We start from the raw sequence: 15514 nt of genomic DNA, 5'->3' as shown, positions 1-15514 counted from the left end.
TGTGACATATTTAATACTAATACAGCCTGGCTTTATGAATTGACAGTCCTTCTCAATGTCTTTACAGGGTGCTGATAAGACTGTGAAAGGCCCAGATGGACTAACTGCCTTTGAAGCCACTGACAACCAGGCAATCAAAACTCTTCTTCAGTGACGGATGGACTGATATCTTATATGTCTCTCCTGTGGCCTCACACTGCTGCCTGTCTGTCACTCTTTGCATCTTCCAGCTTCTTCAGCTAAATACTTCGGGGGGAGGGAAATTCTTTATGAATCAGACTAGTTAGGGGCTTGTGTCAAAGATAATCTGGAGAGGGTTGAAAACTATTATGAACAGTCTCCCTCTAGAACTTCTTTTCAGTGCACAATCTCTTCCCATTTCTAGTGAAAATGGAAGAAGGAAGACAGACCATGATCTTGAATTTTTGGCTTGTAAACCTCCTAGGTTAGTACTAAGATTTTTGTTGAAAGATTCCTTTAGATGGAAGTACTGTGCTATGTACCTGAAACTAATTGTGAAGGAGACAATAGTCCAATGCTATTAGTATCTGCCATAATCTGAAGTGTAGTAATGTAGGTGGCTGAGTTGCTTTTCTCTCTTTTCTCTCAGTGGGTAGCTTTATTCTTCTTCTGCCTAAAGCTTATGTTGCAGTTTTGAGGACTTTTGATACTAGTTATTGGAGCTGTTCTTTATATTGACTAATTGGATATCACACTAATGTTTTTCTGACTCTTGAGTAAACCAGGAAAGATCAGTTGAGGCATGGTGACATTACACTCCAGAATATCTGCCAAGGTACTTTTGGATGCTTGAATTTGAGGTTTTTCTTTCCCATGTTTGTTCTAGTCCAGGACAGACATTTTAAGCAACTGGTTTTGAGAGAGTTCAAAATGTCACTGTAGTTATTTCCAAAAGGATTGTAAGATGGAATTTCTTTACTCACCATGTCAGCATAAAATTTATAGACACACGCAAAAGCTACAGGCTGTTTGGTACGCAAGGATAATCAAGTCAAATGTGGAAAACGAACAGTAATTATTTACACATTCATATCAGGTGAATATTGTTGCTAAACTCTTCTGGTAAACTTTTAAAATACATGTAATCTTTCTAAGTTCAGGTGTTAGGACCAGGAAGATGTACAAGTAGAAGTCTTAACTTGCTCTAACTACTGGAGGGAGAAAAAAAGCTTTTAATTGTGCATATCTTTGAATTGGTGTTTCACTGTTGGCTGAATGAACCTCTTAAATTTTGTTAAGGCATGGGACTTATTCTGAAAGTTCCCAGTGCAACCATACCACATTAACCATTGACTTTTAGATAAGATTTACTATACCAGTAAGTGTGACAGTACTATGACAGCCTTGATAATTTGTGGGAAGGAATTTAATGATGATGTAGGGATTCCCGTCACATCTTATGGTCCTCAGGAATGTCTGAGCTTTTGGCTTTGATCTTGAAAATTTTCATTAGACTGCTGGTTCACCCAAAACAAAACAGGTTTTATAACAGAAAAGTGTATACTGCAGACTATACATCTTCCTCTTTTTTGGAATACAGATTTCAAACTTTCTGATAACATACACAATACAGAAAACAAATGTGTATATAATGTCTCATGCTGAATTCTTCAACGAAAGTAGCTGATACTATTTTGGTATCACTGTTGAAATTGAGAGGATATGTAGAAGTAGGCTGGTGACTACCACTCATATTTAACGGAGACTTAGTTTTACTTGAATCATGTTGCATGTTATGATTGAATGTCTCAGCTATAAAAGGCCTTGCATTTAGACTGTAAAATGAGGGCGGAAACAGATTTACATGTACACATCCCATAAGAAAAGCGATAGAGAAAACAATCAACTCTGGCCGTAAACTGTACAGTGAAATTACTCTTTGCTTCTTGGAGATGGGTGGCAAGGAAGAGCAGAAGGGTTGGAAATCAGTGATAAATCAATTGGTGAGCTGCTGCTGAAAGAACAAGTATGTTTGATGAACAGTGCTTTTAATGACTATTTAAAGAGAACTCTTTAATCTTATCTCTGATCAGTGCTGGATTGTCATGTCATTGTAATAGTGTGAACACAGACTATAAGTTTAACTCTTTATTCAGCTATGAAAGTAACCATCTTTGGCATAAATCTGCCTCCATATTATGCTATTAAATACTTAGCTATTAAAATACTAGTCTAGAAAACTGCAATCTGTTTTTATGTGGAAAACTTGATTATTCAAGTATTTTGTGTTGATTAGTGTCAAGTTGGCCATAGTTGTGTTTTGGTTTTTTTTTTCCTCTGTATTTTCCTGCCCTGCCCCTCAACTCTCATTTAAGTGAACATTATTGTAGTAAAGAAACATCATCTTTGTACTAACTCTTCTGGTGATTCACCGAGGCAATTTTGCCTCCCTTTTTCTACAATTATGTGGACACCTTATTTTTTCTTACTTCACTTGAGGCGGGGGGGGGGGGGACGGACGGACACGTAAACAAACTTCAGTGAGACAAGTGTCAATTTGGCTGTAATATATACCCAAGATGCCTTTCGAGATAGTTAAAAGATGGCATTTAATGTTTGGCTCATAAAGAAGAAATACTTTTTTTGCTTTTTGTACAACAAAGGAGGTGACTGATCATTTTGCCCAGGATTTAAAAAAAAAAAAAAAGTCATAATAAAAGCTTAAGCTTTTGTAACTGTTTAGAAACTGGGCTAGTGCATTTGTACCCTTCTTGTTAGCTATATTGTGGAAAAAAATAATGGGTGGCTGCCTCTATCTTTGAGTAGGTCCTAACTAGGTGAAAATACCAAACTGTAACTTATTTTACATTCTGTAAACAATATTTACATACTTTGTCAGACTGGAATCACATATACTTGGAAATCCACTCTTCTTAAACCTTTTCCTTTTGAAATTTGTGTTGAATAAGTTATAACCTTAAGTATATTTTGGATTTTGTACCTTCTGCTTCTTTTTCTTGAGGGGGAGCAAATGGGAAAAGGAGAACGGTAGTTAAATGGAGCTTTATCCTTGAACACAACTTTGAATTATTTGTAGAAGAGGCTGGTAAGAATGGAGTGTCCTAGGTCAAGCAATTGCAGTGTTGCATGCAAAATTTCAAAATGAACTTGTCTTAATTATATTTTGTAAATGGATAAACAATCATCTTTCTACGCAGTGATGGAAGAAAATTAGTGCTCTGTGCATTTTGATATTTGACTTCCTCTTTTCACCATTGTTAACTGTTTTGACACAGTTGGGTTCATCATTATCATGGTTCATAGACATCAGAATGCTAAATGATACTGTATTTTTAAGTTTGTGTTGCAAGAATGAATGGAATAAACTTGAATTGTGCGATATGAGAATGTAGAGTTTTATTTCCCCTTTCTACTACTGTGTTTTATTAATCTCTGGCTACAACTTTTTTTTTTTGCCTTGAAGGCATCTAAGCTCCAGCTCACATGGACAGTGATTGAAATGTTCAGGTACTTAGAAGACTTAAATGTGAAATGGAAACTGCTTTGAGAACTAAATATATGAAGTTGTTTTTCTGTGTGTTGTTTTTTTTTTAATTACATCCATTTAAAAGAGGGTTTGGTTAATTCTGTGGTCATCTTGTCTGCATTTCCTGCTTAAATGGTAATGCGTAATGTTGAAGGTCTCTTCCTCATGTTAAAGTCTAAGACAGTCTGTAGATAGAGGGATGTGCCTCCCATTACCTGTGAAGACTAAAGTAATTTATTCTCTTCTTCATCAAAGAAACTGAAATAATTACAGAAAGCACAGCTGAAGTATAAATAAAATTATACAGAAATGTGTATTCATTATTCTTGTTGCATCTTTATGATGACTTTGTCAGAACTTCCTTTTATAACTTTGCTTGTCAGGAGACGTTTAGCTCCAATTGCTTGAATTGTTTCATATGATTTATTTTAAAATATACATTTTTTTCTTTAAAAGTGCAGGTGTGTCAAAGTGGGAAAACTATAAATATGGAAAAAATGCTTAAAACCTTCATTTTTCTGTGCTAAACTTTGAAAACAGGGACTTCTAATGCTGTATGCACAACCTTTCAGTCAAATATTGGAGAAAAGGACATGTTCATCATAAATAGCAAAACAGTTCAAATAGTTGCCACTGGCCATCACACTGATGTGTGTGCTTCAGTTCCTGTGTTCATCTTACTGTTTTTTTGTTTGTTTTTTTTTAATGGACAGCTTTTCTGTAGGAGGAAATACTAGCTAAAGTTCAGAATGCAGGTTCCTTTCACATTCCTCAGTGACTGGCTAACCAAATTCATCTATACACATAAAGACTCTTCCTAATATTTGTCTATGGCTGATCTTTTGGAAGAAATGAATTTCTCATCTCCCTTCCAAAAGGAAGTTGGCCCAAGAAAGCATTTTTTTCAATTACATCACTTGATCGTTTCTCTCAGTTTTGAGAAAATTATATTAGGAAAGCTGTTCCTCAAAATATTTTTGTTTTATTCATAATCTGACAGCTTTCAACTAAGTTATGCCATGAACTTACTAGATGAGTTTTTTGGAAAGCACTTTGTGTCATGTAGTGCCTTGAAAGACTTCAAAAGCATATAGTGTTTGCCTGCTCAGGAGGTGAATGAGCATTTTTTTCCTGGGAGCAGCGCTCCTCTCTCCCTGCCTTAGCAATCAAAACAATGTTTCTAATAATTTTAAACTAGGAAAAGTTGCATTTAGATACCATTGCTTGCTATTGTGATCTAACGTTCATTTGGAGAGCCTTCCTTCAAATGGAAGTCCTGGAATCTCTTGAGTTTTCACTCTTCAAATTGCATTCAGAAAGCACCTGTGTGCATGTCTCCATTCTCCTGTGTCGTGGAGAATGTCTCTGTTTTCAGGATACTGCAGGCTGCTACAGAATAAAGGATGGTTTTGTACTTTTCAGTGAGTTCCTGTTTTCCACATCATTTTGCAACTTTTCAAAATTAAGAATAGAGGCTTTCCTTTTCATGCTTTGAGGTTCACCTCAGGGCCATTAAAATTGAGAGGCAGGACAGTGTGCCAAAACCACAATAGACTGCATGTCTCAATTCATCTATCAAACTTAAAATTCATTAAAGGAAAACTTCTTTCATTTGTCTCAAGCTAAGCATAAATGTGAAGGTTCCAAAACTCAATCTCAAAAATAATTTCTTGACCTACAATAAACTCAAGTTTGGTGCATATATAAAATTATTTAGCTTTGAAACATTCCTTTATGTGTTTCTTATTGTTTTCCTCTAACTGAAAGTAATTCTTCAGTATATTCAAAAGAAGCTTCAGTTTGTTTACCAAAGCTTTTGTTTCAAAGTAAAAGAAACCATTTTCTAATTTGGAGCAATGTTTAACTATTTTACCTCAAAAGTCTTTGGAGGTGGGAAGTCTTGAAAAGTATGTAGCTTTTCATGGAAATGAAGTTATACTTCCTCTTTCTTTTTTTGGAATACACTTAATTAAGAAATGTATCCTATTTAGAATGGCAGCATATTGTGACAAAAAAATCCAACCACCCATTTCTTTTTTATTTATTTTCAGTGGAAACAACAGCTATGTTCCAGGTTGACACTTTTTTTTTTTTTTTTTCGTTTTGGCCAACTTCTCAGTGCACCCATCAAACCAAAAGAGTATTTGTATGTCTCTATGTAATGATTCAACTTGGTTTGTGTTTAGAGTGGTGATATCCCTGGGAGAGCTGCATGATGCCCTAGACTTTTGTAGTGTCTCCTAATTGAGTTTCATGCTACAGTCCACTGTAGCACAGGGCAGTTGTAAACATTTAATTAGGACTAAGATAAATGCAGATATCTGAATGGGGTTGTTATTACCTAATTCAGTTTCTGCGAAGCGGAAGACTTCCCAGTATCTGTCTCTTAGCATGGGGAGAGTGAGGATAGCTGCCATTGTTAAAGACTGTTTAAACAGTAATTGGTCATTATAGTGGAAGAGCTATGGCCATCATAACATGGTAGCCTTCTAGAAAGAGCAAGTAAATTCTAATGTTAGGTTCTAAAAGTCTTTACGGAAGTTTATTCTTGTTAATTGTATATATTTTATTTGTTTGGGGGTTTTTTGTCTTCCATGTGCTTTAAGAAGCTTCCTAAAACAAGAATGCTTCTGAGTTTTCTTTCATTGCTCCTTTGCATAAAACAAAGGTGTAACTTTACCTTTTACAACAGAAATGTATCTTTTACATTATTTTGAAATAAAAAATGTAGCCAATGTTTGTGTGTTCTTATCTATTATATAAGAACAGTTGTGCTGAAGGATACTTCCTAAATATATTTTTGACAGATTGCTGTGAAAAGCTAGTCCTACACCTGATACCAACATCTACACGTAGACAAATCCTGAACAGTAGAAATAAATAGTATATGGCAGGAAATGGTTAAGTTTTTGAGGCATTAGATGACATATCATTAGAACTGGGATCAATACAACAGCAACAGATTTGTTTTGTGACTATGCACAAACCTCTCTGTGTTTCACTTCTCAATAGGAAAACTTAATTTCATTCCTTCTTTTTTTGTGCACTTAGCCTGTAAGCTGATTGAAGGATTATCTCTCAGGACCTGACACACCTTAAAGGTTTTCTTGTGTGTGTGTTTTGCAGTCAGTATCAATAACCTCAAAAGCACAGAAGAGTGTATTTAAAAAGAGAGATGAAACAGATGGGAAGCACATCGATTTCTAGTGTTAGAGGTTTAAAATGTAAGAACAAAACCGAAGCTTATAAATTAATGAAATTTCTGAAGATAGCTATAAACTTAAATATTTACAAAGCCATATTAAACAATAACTTGAAAGAAACAAGACCCAGCCTACAGCAGTAAAGCTGCATAGCCTGTATACTTAATAAGGAGGTGCTTTTAAGGCTGTGTTCTCACTATAAACAGCTGAATATATATTGGCCATTCTCTCTTATCTGTTTAAAAAAAAAAAAAAGAAACTGGCACTTACTTAGCAAATGGTTGCTTTGGGGAAAAGAGAATTCCCTTGTTCCCAATTTGCAAAGCTCAGAGGTTGGGATTGAAGGTTTTTTTCACTGTCAGAGGTGAGATCTAGAGAGATGTACAGTGTGTGAAATGTACTATAAATTAATGTCAAAATCTCCCTGAGTGGTTTCTAAAGATCACATTCTGTCAGCTGCATTTGTTCTCCACACGCCAGAGCTGACCTGTGACACGTGCTCCCATTCTCTCATTTTATGTGCCCTTCCTGAATGCACAGCTTTCAAAAGCTGTACTTTACCCCATCACAGCTTTTTCTTTAATAGGTGGCTAGAAAGCAGGCAGAAAACTTGTTTGTTGATGTTACTACAAAATACTCCATCTAAGGCTGTCTGTCATCTATAACAGGAAAGGAGGAATTAAAATCACAGGAGGAAAGACTGAAGAGAAATTAAGTAAAAGAAAGACTTTTTCCATCCTATCTCCTTGCTACTACAGGGTTGTTCTCCGCTTTAAATATTACAGTAGTATGTCCTATTTCTTTTTTTTGTCAGATGCTTTATCTCTTTACTGCTTTTCTTTACATAAAATGTACCCTGAGTAGTTGTAGGATTGGAATAATACGATTTACTTTCTCCTTGTTTTTTTTTCTGAAAGCTACTGGAAGACAAAGCAGTTGCAAAATACAGTAATATCGGTGGTGCCACAGAGATCCTTGGTGCTACCCTGAAATAATGTGGATGCAACACAAGTGTTTTAACCTGCACATTGTTTGAGTTCTTGACACCCTTTTGACTGCTTCTCTCATAATGCTACAGGTTGGTAGGAAGTATGTAAATGACTTTATTTTCGTTCAAGCTTTGGAGCAAGATAACTTTCTTAAACCTGCAAGGTACTTTAAATTAAGTACTGAACTGTTGATGGTCAATACATCACGCTGCTGGCAGAAATAGAAGGCATCATGTGTGTTGTGGTCTTACTGCTTTTTACAGTGTAGTTGGCCTTGTGACTCCAATTTTCTTGTTACTTGTGATACGGTATAATTCAAAATATACCTCTGCAAATGCACCCCTCCAAGATTAGACATTTTAATAGCAGGATGACTCAGCAACAGACATCTTATTTTTAATTAACTAGACAAAACAGTATAGAAAAGATCAGGATTTAAAAGATAAGCTGTAATGCAGAACAGTAAAAAGACAGACCTAGAAGCCAGAGAGGAGCTGGAGTAGGCTTTGCAGTATTTTGGAATTTTGCACCAACAAACAAGGCAGGCAAGTGAAGGATATAAAAATAAGATCCATAGTGACTGAGTAGTTTTTCATAGACCATTTTCTATTTTGAGCTCATTTCTTCACAATTTCTGTTGGAGACAAAACACTTTTCAATAACAATTATAAGCCAAGTTCATAAACACCTGAGCTTCAGACTGGGGGGGGGGTGAAGGACAGTAGTGGTTGAAGTGATAAGGCAAAGAAAGGTGCTACATTCAGGTTTTGTGTTCAGCAAACCAGCCTGTTTTCCCAAGCACTTGGTATTTTAATAAGATTTGTGTGTGCATTTGCTGAGATATAATCCATAATCCCAATGACTGAAACTTGTTGGCTTTTTTTGTCATTAATATTTTGACTTAGAGTGTTCTGTAATGCTTTTGTGTGTTCATGCTGAAGACGTTTATTGCCTTACTGCTCCGAAATGATAGATGCAACATGCTCTATGAATTTTTTTATTTTTTTTTAATTTTTTTTTTTTTCAGAAAAGCTTGGGTGTCCGTTGCTCCTCAGTCATTTGGACTGAGAAATGCTGCTCTATTGAACTGGAGTTTTGCTGTGAAGCAGAGGCCTGTGTCAATGCAGAGCTGCCTGCTGCACACACAAGCATTTTTGCTGCAGAGAGCAGCTGCGACACATTGTGGACTTCCAAATGCATTTTTCCTGCTGGTAGCTGTGAAAACCCATCAATAATTTCATGGCCATCTAGGCAGAAAACTGTCACCTTTTAAAAAAGGTTTCAGCCAGCTTGTTCTTTTCATGTAGTGACAACTTACCAGAGTGAGGAAATGATGGTTTGAAAAGGGCAACATGAGCCTGACCTGTCTAGTGTAAAGCTTCTACAGAAAAAAGTGTATTCTACTGGATCCTCTCCCAAGGAAATGTTCAAACCATTGCCAAGTAGTAGGCATATGTGCTAGGATGCACCTACCGACCGGTCATGTAGTGTCATTCATTTACTGAGGATTTAGAATATTTGTTCAAATGTTCTGTGTTCAGCTGTTAAAAAGCTGATGGGTGAAAGCAGCAGTCTAAAGCTGCCTTTGTCATTCTTGATAACAGCAGTCTATTAAGAAAAACAATGATACTTGCTGTGGAAGCACACTGAGAGGGTAGCAAGTTTCTTTTTTATTTAGTGTAAGAGCAGCAGTGATAAAGGCTAATAGCTAGTAAGAGAGTCGACCTATTAAAGTATTTGACTAAATAAAAATATAAAGCTTGTCTTACAGAGGTTTTGAAATTACACTAAATTTATTTTTTGACAGGTTAATGGTAAGAAACATTATTCACTTTTTAACATGTTATCGGTACTTGGGGGTTTTTCAGCCTTTCTTTTGTCATAATGGGAAATTCAGTCAGGGAGATTTTCCTTGTGTTCGCGAATTCATCTACCTGTAATGGTAGATTGATTGATTGTTCTGTCTCTCTGTTCTCTGTTTTAAAGTTGGGATGTATGCTTTGTATGCTCTTTCATTAAAATAGAATAATCCCCTGTAGCCTGGGGGAAACTTCTGTATATGTAAATAGGCAGAGTAACATCTAGCACAGTTGATTTTTTTTTTTTTTAGTTACTTTGCTTTCTTTTCAGAGAGAGAAAGAAAGAGGGTAATTTATCTTACTCATGGACCATTGATCACCAGTTAATAAGAGATAGGAATTTCCCTGACCCCTGGACTTCAATACAATTTTGTGGTTAAAAATTGATACCTCCATCAGTGTATCATTGGCAGGGTTAGTATAACAACAAGAAGTGATGAAATTTTTCTCCCAGATGAGTTCTACCTAAATGGATCACATCAGAAATCTTTGTTATCACAACTGATACCTAATATATAAGAATTTCCTCTTGAGAATTGAAGAATTCAGGACAATTTGATCCAAACACTTTCTTTGTAATGAAGAGTTAAATGAATGTACTTGGCTTTGAGGGGCACGTATGGAAATAGCCATGGGAATCTTCCACTTCCTATGCAAAGGCAAAACAAAAAAACACACACTACAAACAAAAAACAAACACACACAGAAATGCCCCCAAAAATCACAACAGCAAAAATGAGCTCTGTGTTCCTGCCTGAGACAGTTGGGAGATTAATGTCTTGTCCACCAAGGTGAGAACTGCAACTTACTCAACTTCTTATCTGTGTTTTGATACAGTAGCATATGGAAGGTCTTGTTGTCTCCATACCTGTGCTAGTAGTGGTAATATCTTAAAGACAGTTTCCCCAAAGTTATGTGACTACACCAGAGAAACATGAGATATTAGGCCTCAAAGGTTGGTGTATTAGCAATCTGCGCTCTATTTTCCACAGTGTCTTCAGGCAACTGTTTCCACATAGCATTGTTTCAGTTGATAGCCAGGCCAAGTGTCTATGGAGGCCAAGTCTTCTCAAAACCTTTGTTCTTTTCTATTCTATTTCTGTGAGATGTAGTGCTTCCCTTTCTTCAGAAATATTAGGGGAAAATATCAGGGAGAGTGTTAAATAGTTTCACTGTTTTCATCTTTGGTGTTTAGCTTTCATAAAGCTGAAGTTGAGTGTTCCTGCAACAAGTTATTTTTGCAGTAAAGGAACTCAGGCTGATGCAACATAGCTAAGAAGTATATAGGAAAAAAAAAAAAGAATTCTGTTCATTCTTGGTTCTCCAACATATAAATAAGCTAAGTCCCCAGAAAATCTGTGCGTCCTTCAGTTGCATGGTTATTTAGCAAGTCACTCCTTGAAAACGTTGGGTTTGACCTTGACAATTATGATTCTCCTTTGGAAAGAGATGATCAAAAGCAGGAAATACTCAGGAGTTTTAGCACTGTTAACCTGTGTAGTACAGCTGCCCAGGATTTTGCTACCAAGTTGAAGAATTCTGAATTTGTCCTCCTGCTTGCATGCCAAGAAATGGTATTTGGCTGGAAAATAAAACGTGGTTAAACAGTGGAGCCAGTGGCAGGGAGGAATTTTCAACAAACACAAGAAGCTGAAGAAGCACGCAGGATCGCATGCAATGTATGTGGCTATACTGTCAAAGTAGCTGCGCTTTGTAGGTGGTGGTTAGACTGAACATCACTTTTTCATGACTGGTGACTTTTGTCACTGAGCGTAAATGCTCTTTAAAAATGAAGGATTGTACCAGGACTGCAGTTATTCAGCTGTATTCACTGTACCTGCTAATCAAGGAAGAAAAATGTAGGATTGAATGAAACCGAGTCTCAGACCAGTGAGAACTGGGACACAGAAATAAACATGGTCATCCTGGTTTGGGGAAAGGGTCCAAACTTTTCTTTTACTTTTATTATGAATTGATGAATTTTGGAGGAAATGACATTGCAAAATGACAGCTGCAGAGAAGATCTTTAAAAGTAATACATAAGAGGGGGAGAAGAGGAAATTTTTAGTGTTATTAGGAAACAGAAAATTATCAAGCAACATAAAGAAAGAGCAAAAATAATGCGAAGTACGCATTGCAACAACACTTGGAATAAAATACAGAATGGCAAAATATAGCCAGCATTCATATCTGTGATTCTTACAGCAAAGCTATCTTTATGGCCAGGGCAGCAGAAAGAGTTTTTACTCTATAGGAAAGGAAAGCAATGACTGTCTGTTGCAATGCATTCACTAATAAACTTCAGGTTTACACAGTCCAATAGTTTCTGCTCCAGAGGGCATTAGCTCAGTATAGTAAGGCAAGAGTTGAAAAAGGTTTGGCAATTTTTTTTATGCTGTAATTTGGAAGAGAGCAGAAGAAATAAGTCTAAACTTGAGGATATTAATTAGAACCTATTTTCAAATGAATAAATTATGTTTTTTCATTTAGTTTTCTTTTTGTTTTATTTTAGTTGCTATTTTAAATACATGAAAGCTGAATAAGTGAATGTTGCAGCTTTGAAGTTCTTTGGCTCGATATTTGCTCTCTAAATGGTGCTATTTAATCCTGAACTGTAAAACCACTGTATTCTGCAGGGTTGAAATAGCATTGTGAAATATGGTGTTGCAAAAAGCACAGGAAAGCAGTTGTAATGTTTATTCCTGGAATAGACGAACACAGCAGCCCTTCTAAAATGCAAAAGTGTGTTTAAAATTGGCAGTATATAAGTGAACAACAATTGTCAAGCACTACCTTCCACAGGCTTTCTATGCTTTCAGGCTCTGTCTCTCTTCTCATTGGGAATAACTAAGTTCCATTTATTTATTTATAGCTGGTTGGAAGTTGTGAAACTTTTTTCTGATTTGATGTAGACTCCTTATACAGAAAAGTTGGAGAACCAGTCACCCAGTAATGCTTAATACAGAAATGACAGAGATAAATGTATATTTCAACAAAATAAACAAGCACTAAGCTCTTTCCATTTTGTAATAAGCAATCCCAATTGAGATTGGAAAGTACGGATCTATTTGGCTGAAAGTTAGCTAATCTGGTGTGACAAAGCTTTGGGTTCTCCTGCTAGAGTCCCATCCTTGAGGCAGCTCTCTGTCTTATAGCTAGCAGTGGCAGGACTGCCTGTGTAGGTTGGCTGTAAATGACTTCATTTTTCACAGCTGTCACCTCTAGGTTTGCTTTAAGCACTGTTAAACACCTTTTTGGTATATAATCTTGCAGGTCTCGGTTGATGAGCTTCTGTGAACTACAGCGGAGGAGGAAGAAAAACTCTATTCAAAGGGTAATGTATTGGGGTCTGGTGTAAACGTCCTTATGCAACTGGTGTCAGATACAGTGGTGTAAGCTGTCATAGCTTTTACAAGTGTGTTGCTGTCATTGCAGCAGTAGTGGGAGAATTACAGGTATCCACAGTACAGAAAGACGCAGTAGACTGTTGCTGTTCGTTGCTTTCCCTTGCTAGGAAGAAGGATGTACCAAATGATTAAGTGACTGTCTCCACATTCAGGAGAGCTGCTTTCCTTATGTGAAAGATTTTTGTATGATCTTTGGACAAATCATTTATGCTGCAGTTTGATGGAATAGTTAAAGTAGCAAATGCTGCTGAAAAGGCAGATTTTTCCCCCTGTCTTCGGCTGAGCCCCAGCCTCTTTTTCTGCATTAGCACTAATGCTTACCTGGTCCTGAAGAGAGCTGAAACAGCAGAAAATGTAGCCTAACAGCAATAACAAAAATATGATAAGCCTGAGACAATATTTAAGCTGTTCTTAGGGAGAAGCAGCAAATTTTTCTTCCTTATTTACAGCAATAACAAAAATTGTACATAGCTATCTGTGGATTTATTGCATCTGGCACATTCCCCAGGCTTGCTAGGTCTTTCCAAAGTTTCTTGTAATCCTCACTGGCCACAAGAATCTAGAATAATCAAGGGGATATAGTCACCTTGCTGCTCACCTTCCCTTTCAGTTCATGAATACGTGGGTTGAATGTCCTCAGTCCAGTCCTAAGGCTGGTCCCTAGGTCACTCTAGTATTAACCTCTGTCAACAGTGAGAAATAGCTACTTATGTCTAATTGTCTCCGCTCAGGTTTTAAACTGTGCCATGACTTTTCCCTGTGCTGGTTGCCAGGTTTCTTCAATAGCTTCTTGTGAAGGAGGTTGTAAAAAGTCTTTGGAAAGTTTAAACATTTTCTATCTAGAAGTTTCTCTACTTAAAATCAGTTGGGGGGGGGCAATAGAGAAGAAACAGTATGGGCAATTTTTTTAGAAAGCATAGTCGCTTAACAATCAGTGATTATCTTGTAACTTTACAGTCCTTCAGGGCTCTGGACTAACTTCAAAGGGAAGAGAGGATGCAAGCATCCCAAACACGTAAATAGACAGGCAATTAAAATCCAGCCAGAAGTCCTCTTTTTCCCCAAAGTCCTTGTGAAGCATCTAACTCTATAAACTGCTCATTACAAGGGTAAACATATGCTTAGGGGAATAATCGATTCCTTTTCTGAATGAATTAATCGATTCCCTGCCCCTGACTCTTGTAACAAACAACAAATTACCAGCTACTGTTAAGGCGACTTCATCTCCATCTAAACCAAGTTCGGACAGATTGTTAATAATGCAGACCCAAGAATGTAGTGAACTTGTGTCTCTGCAATATTTTTCAGAAATCCATTGCAACTGAAAATCCAAGGTTCGCCAGCAGCCTGACAGTTCAAACAGCCTGTGACAGCCATCAGACTGTCTTGTATTTCAATTATTTATCATCATTCTGTGAATATACTAGACAGTCCTTTAGAATTCAAACAAACACTTTGAATGATATGTAATCTTTGCTAGAGCTCACCACTATGATGATAGCACGGGCAAACAGCTGAAAAATATAATTAGTAATGCCTGGTTCTTACGCACCATTTTGCACGTGGGAGGTTTTACAGAGGAAGCAGATACTTTGAGATAAAAGCATCAGGGTCAAGGACAGAAATAGAAGAAAAATTCATGTCTTCAAATTCTCGGTCTGAAGGTCCGCTGGAGCTTGCTGCTACTAAATCTATTTAATGCATTATGGTGGAGTCCAGAAGCCCCGGCCAAAGACTGGCATCTCTTTTCTTCTGTGATACAATGCAACAGGTCAAAAGGCTATAGCAAGCTAATGCTTGATATCTACTGCTACTTCAAATAGCTCTGAGAGATCAAAAGTCCTGAATTTCAGTAAGATGGACTCTGGACATTCTTCACACAAACAGAGGAGAGCAGCAAGAATGATCAAAGGTCCAGAAATTGGATGCAATGACAGACCTTCCAATATGTAAAACACTTGCAAAGAAGGGAAGCTTTCCCCGTGACTGTGGTGGACAAGATAAAATGGGTATAAACTATAGTGACGAGACTGACATCAAGAAATAATGAAGTTCAGAAAGTGATTTCTGAGAAAGCCTATGGAGTCTCCATCACTAAATGCTCTTAAAAACAGATATGAGGGAATTTTTTTTTTTTTTTTTTTAATCAGAAACTACTCACGTAAACCTTTGGGACACGGTGAGGTCTAGATGACTTTTTCCAAACTCCTCCTAGGCCTGCAATTTTGTGAAGTTTCATCTACTTGAGGGGTATATATATTTAATACTGATAAGTATATCTAGAAAAAGCATTAAAATACATGTCTAACAAAAAAATACATACAAAGAATACATATTTATGCAATATTTATGGATTTAAACATTTTTAGTCATATTGAGAATGATTAGTTAGGTTGTCTTCCTGGGCAATTTAAAGGATGAATTTGGGTTCAGTGTCCTCTGAAATTAAGTCATTCAGTGTACTTCATAGGTGTCTTCATCAGATATTGTGCTTGTTGAAGGCAACTTCTCTGTACAGCTTATTGAAAAATAATGGACTTAAGTACGA

General features: G+C 36.7%; 1 protein-coding gene across 1 annotated transcript in view; it reads left to right on the top strand.

Annotated features, from left to right (window-relative positions):
- MTPN (myotrophin) overlaps positions 1-3361 on the top strand; it is a 43847-nt gene extending 40486 nt beyond the window's left edge. Inside the window, exon 4 of the mRNA XM_052789895.1 lies at positions 68-3361. Within this exon, the coding sequence (XP_052645855.1) occupies positions 68-154 (87 nt within the window). The 3' untranslated portion in view covers positions 155-3361. The remainder of the gene's footprint in view (positions 1-67) is intronic.
- The last annotated feature ends 12153 nt before the right edge of the window (positions 3362-15514 follow it).

The sequence above is a fragment of the Harpia harpyja genome, chromosome 6, assembly GCF_026419915.1.
Source record: "Harpia harpyja isolate bHarHar1 chromosome 6, bHarHar1 primary haplotype, whole genome shotgun sequence".
Classification (NCBI taxonomy): Eukaryota; Metazoa; Chordata; class Aves; order Accipitriformes; family Accipitridae; genus Harpia; species Harpia harpyja.
The sequence above is the reverse complement of the archived record's forward strand: the minus strand, read 5'-3'. Positions and strand labels throughout refer to the sequence as shown.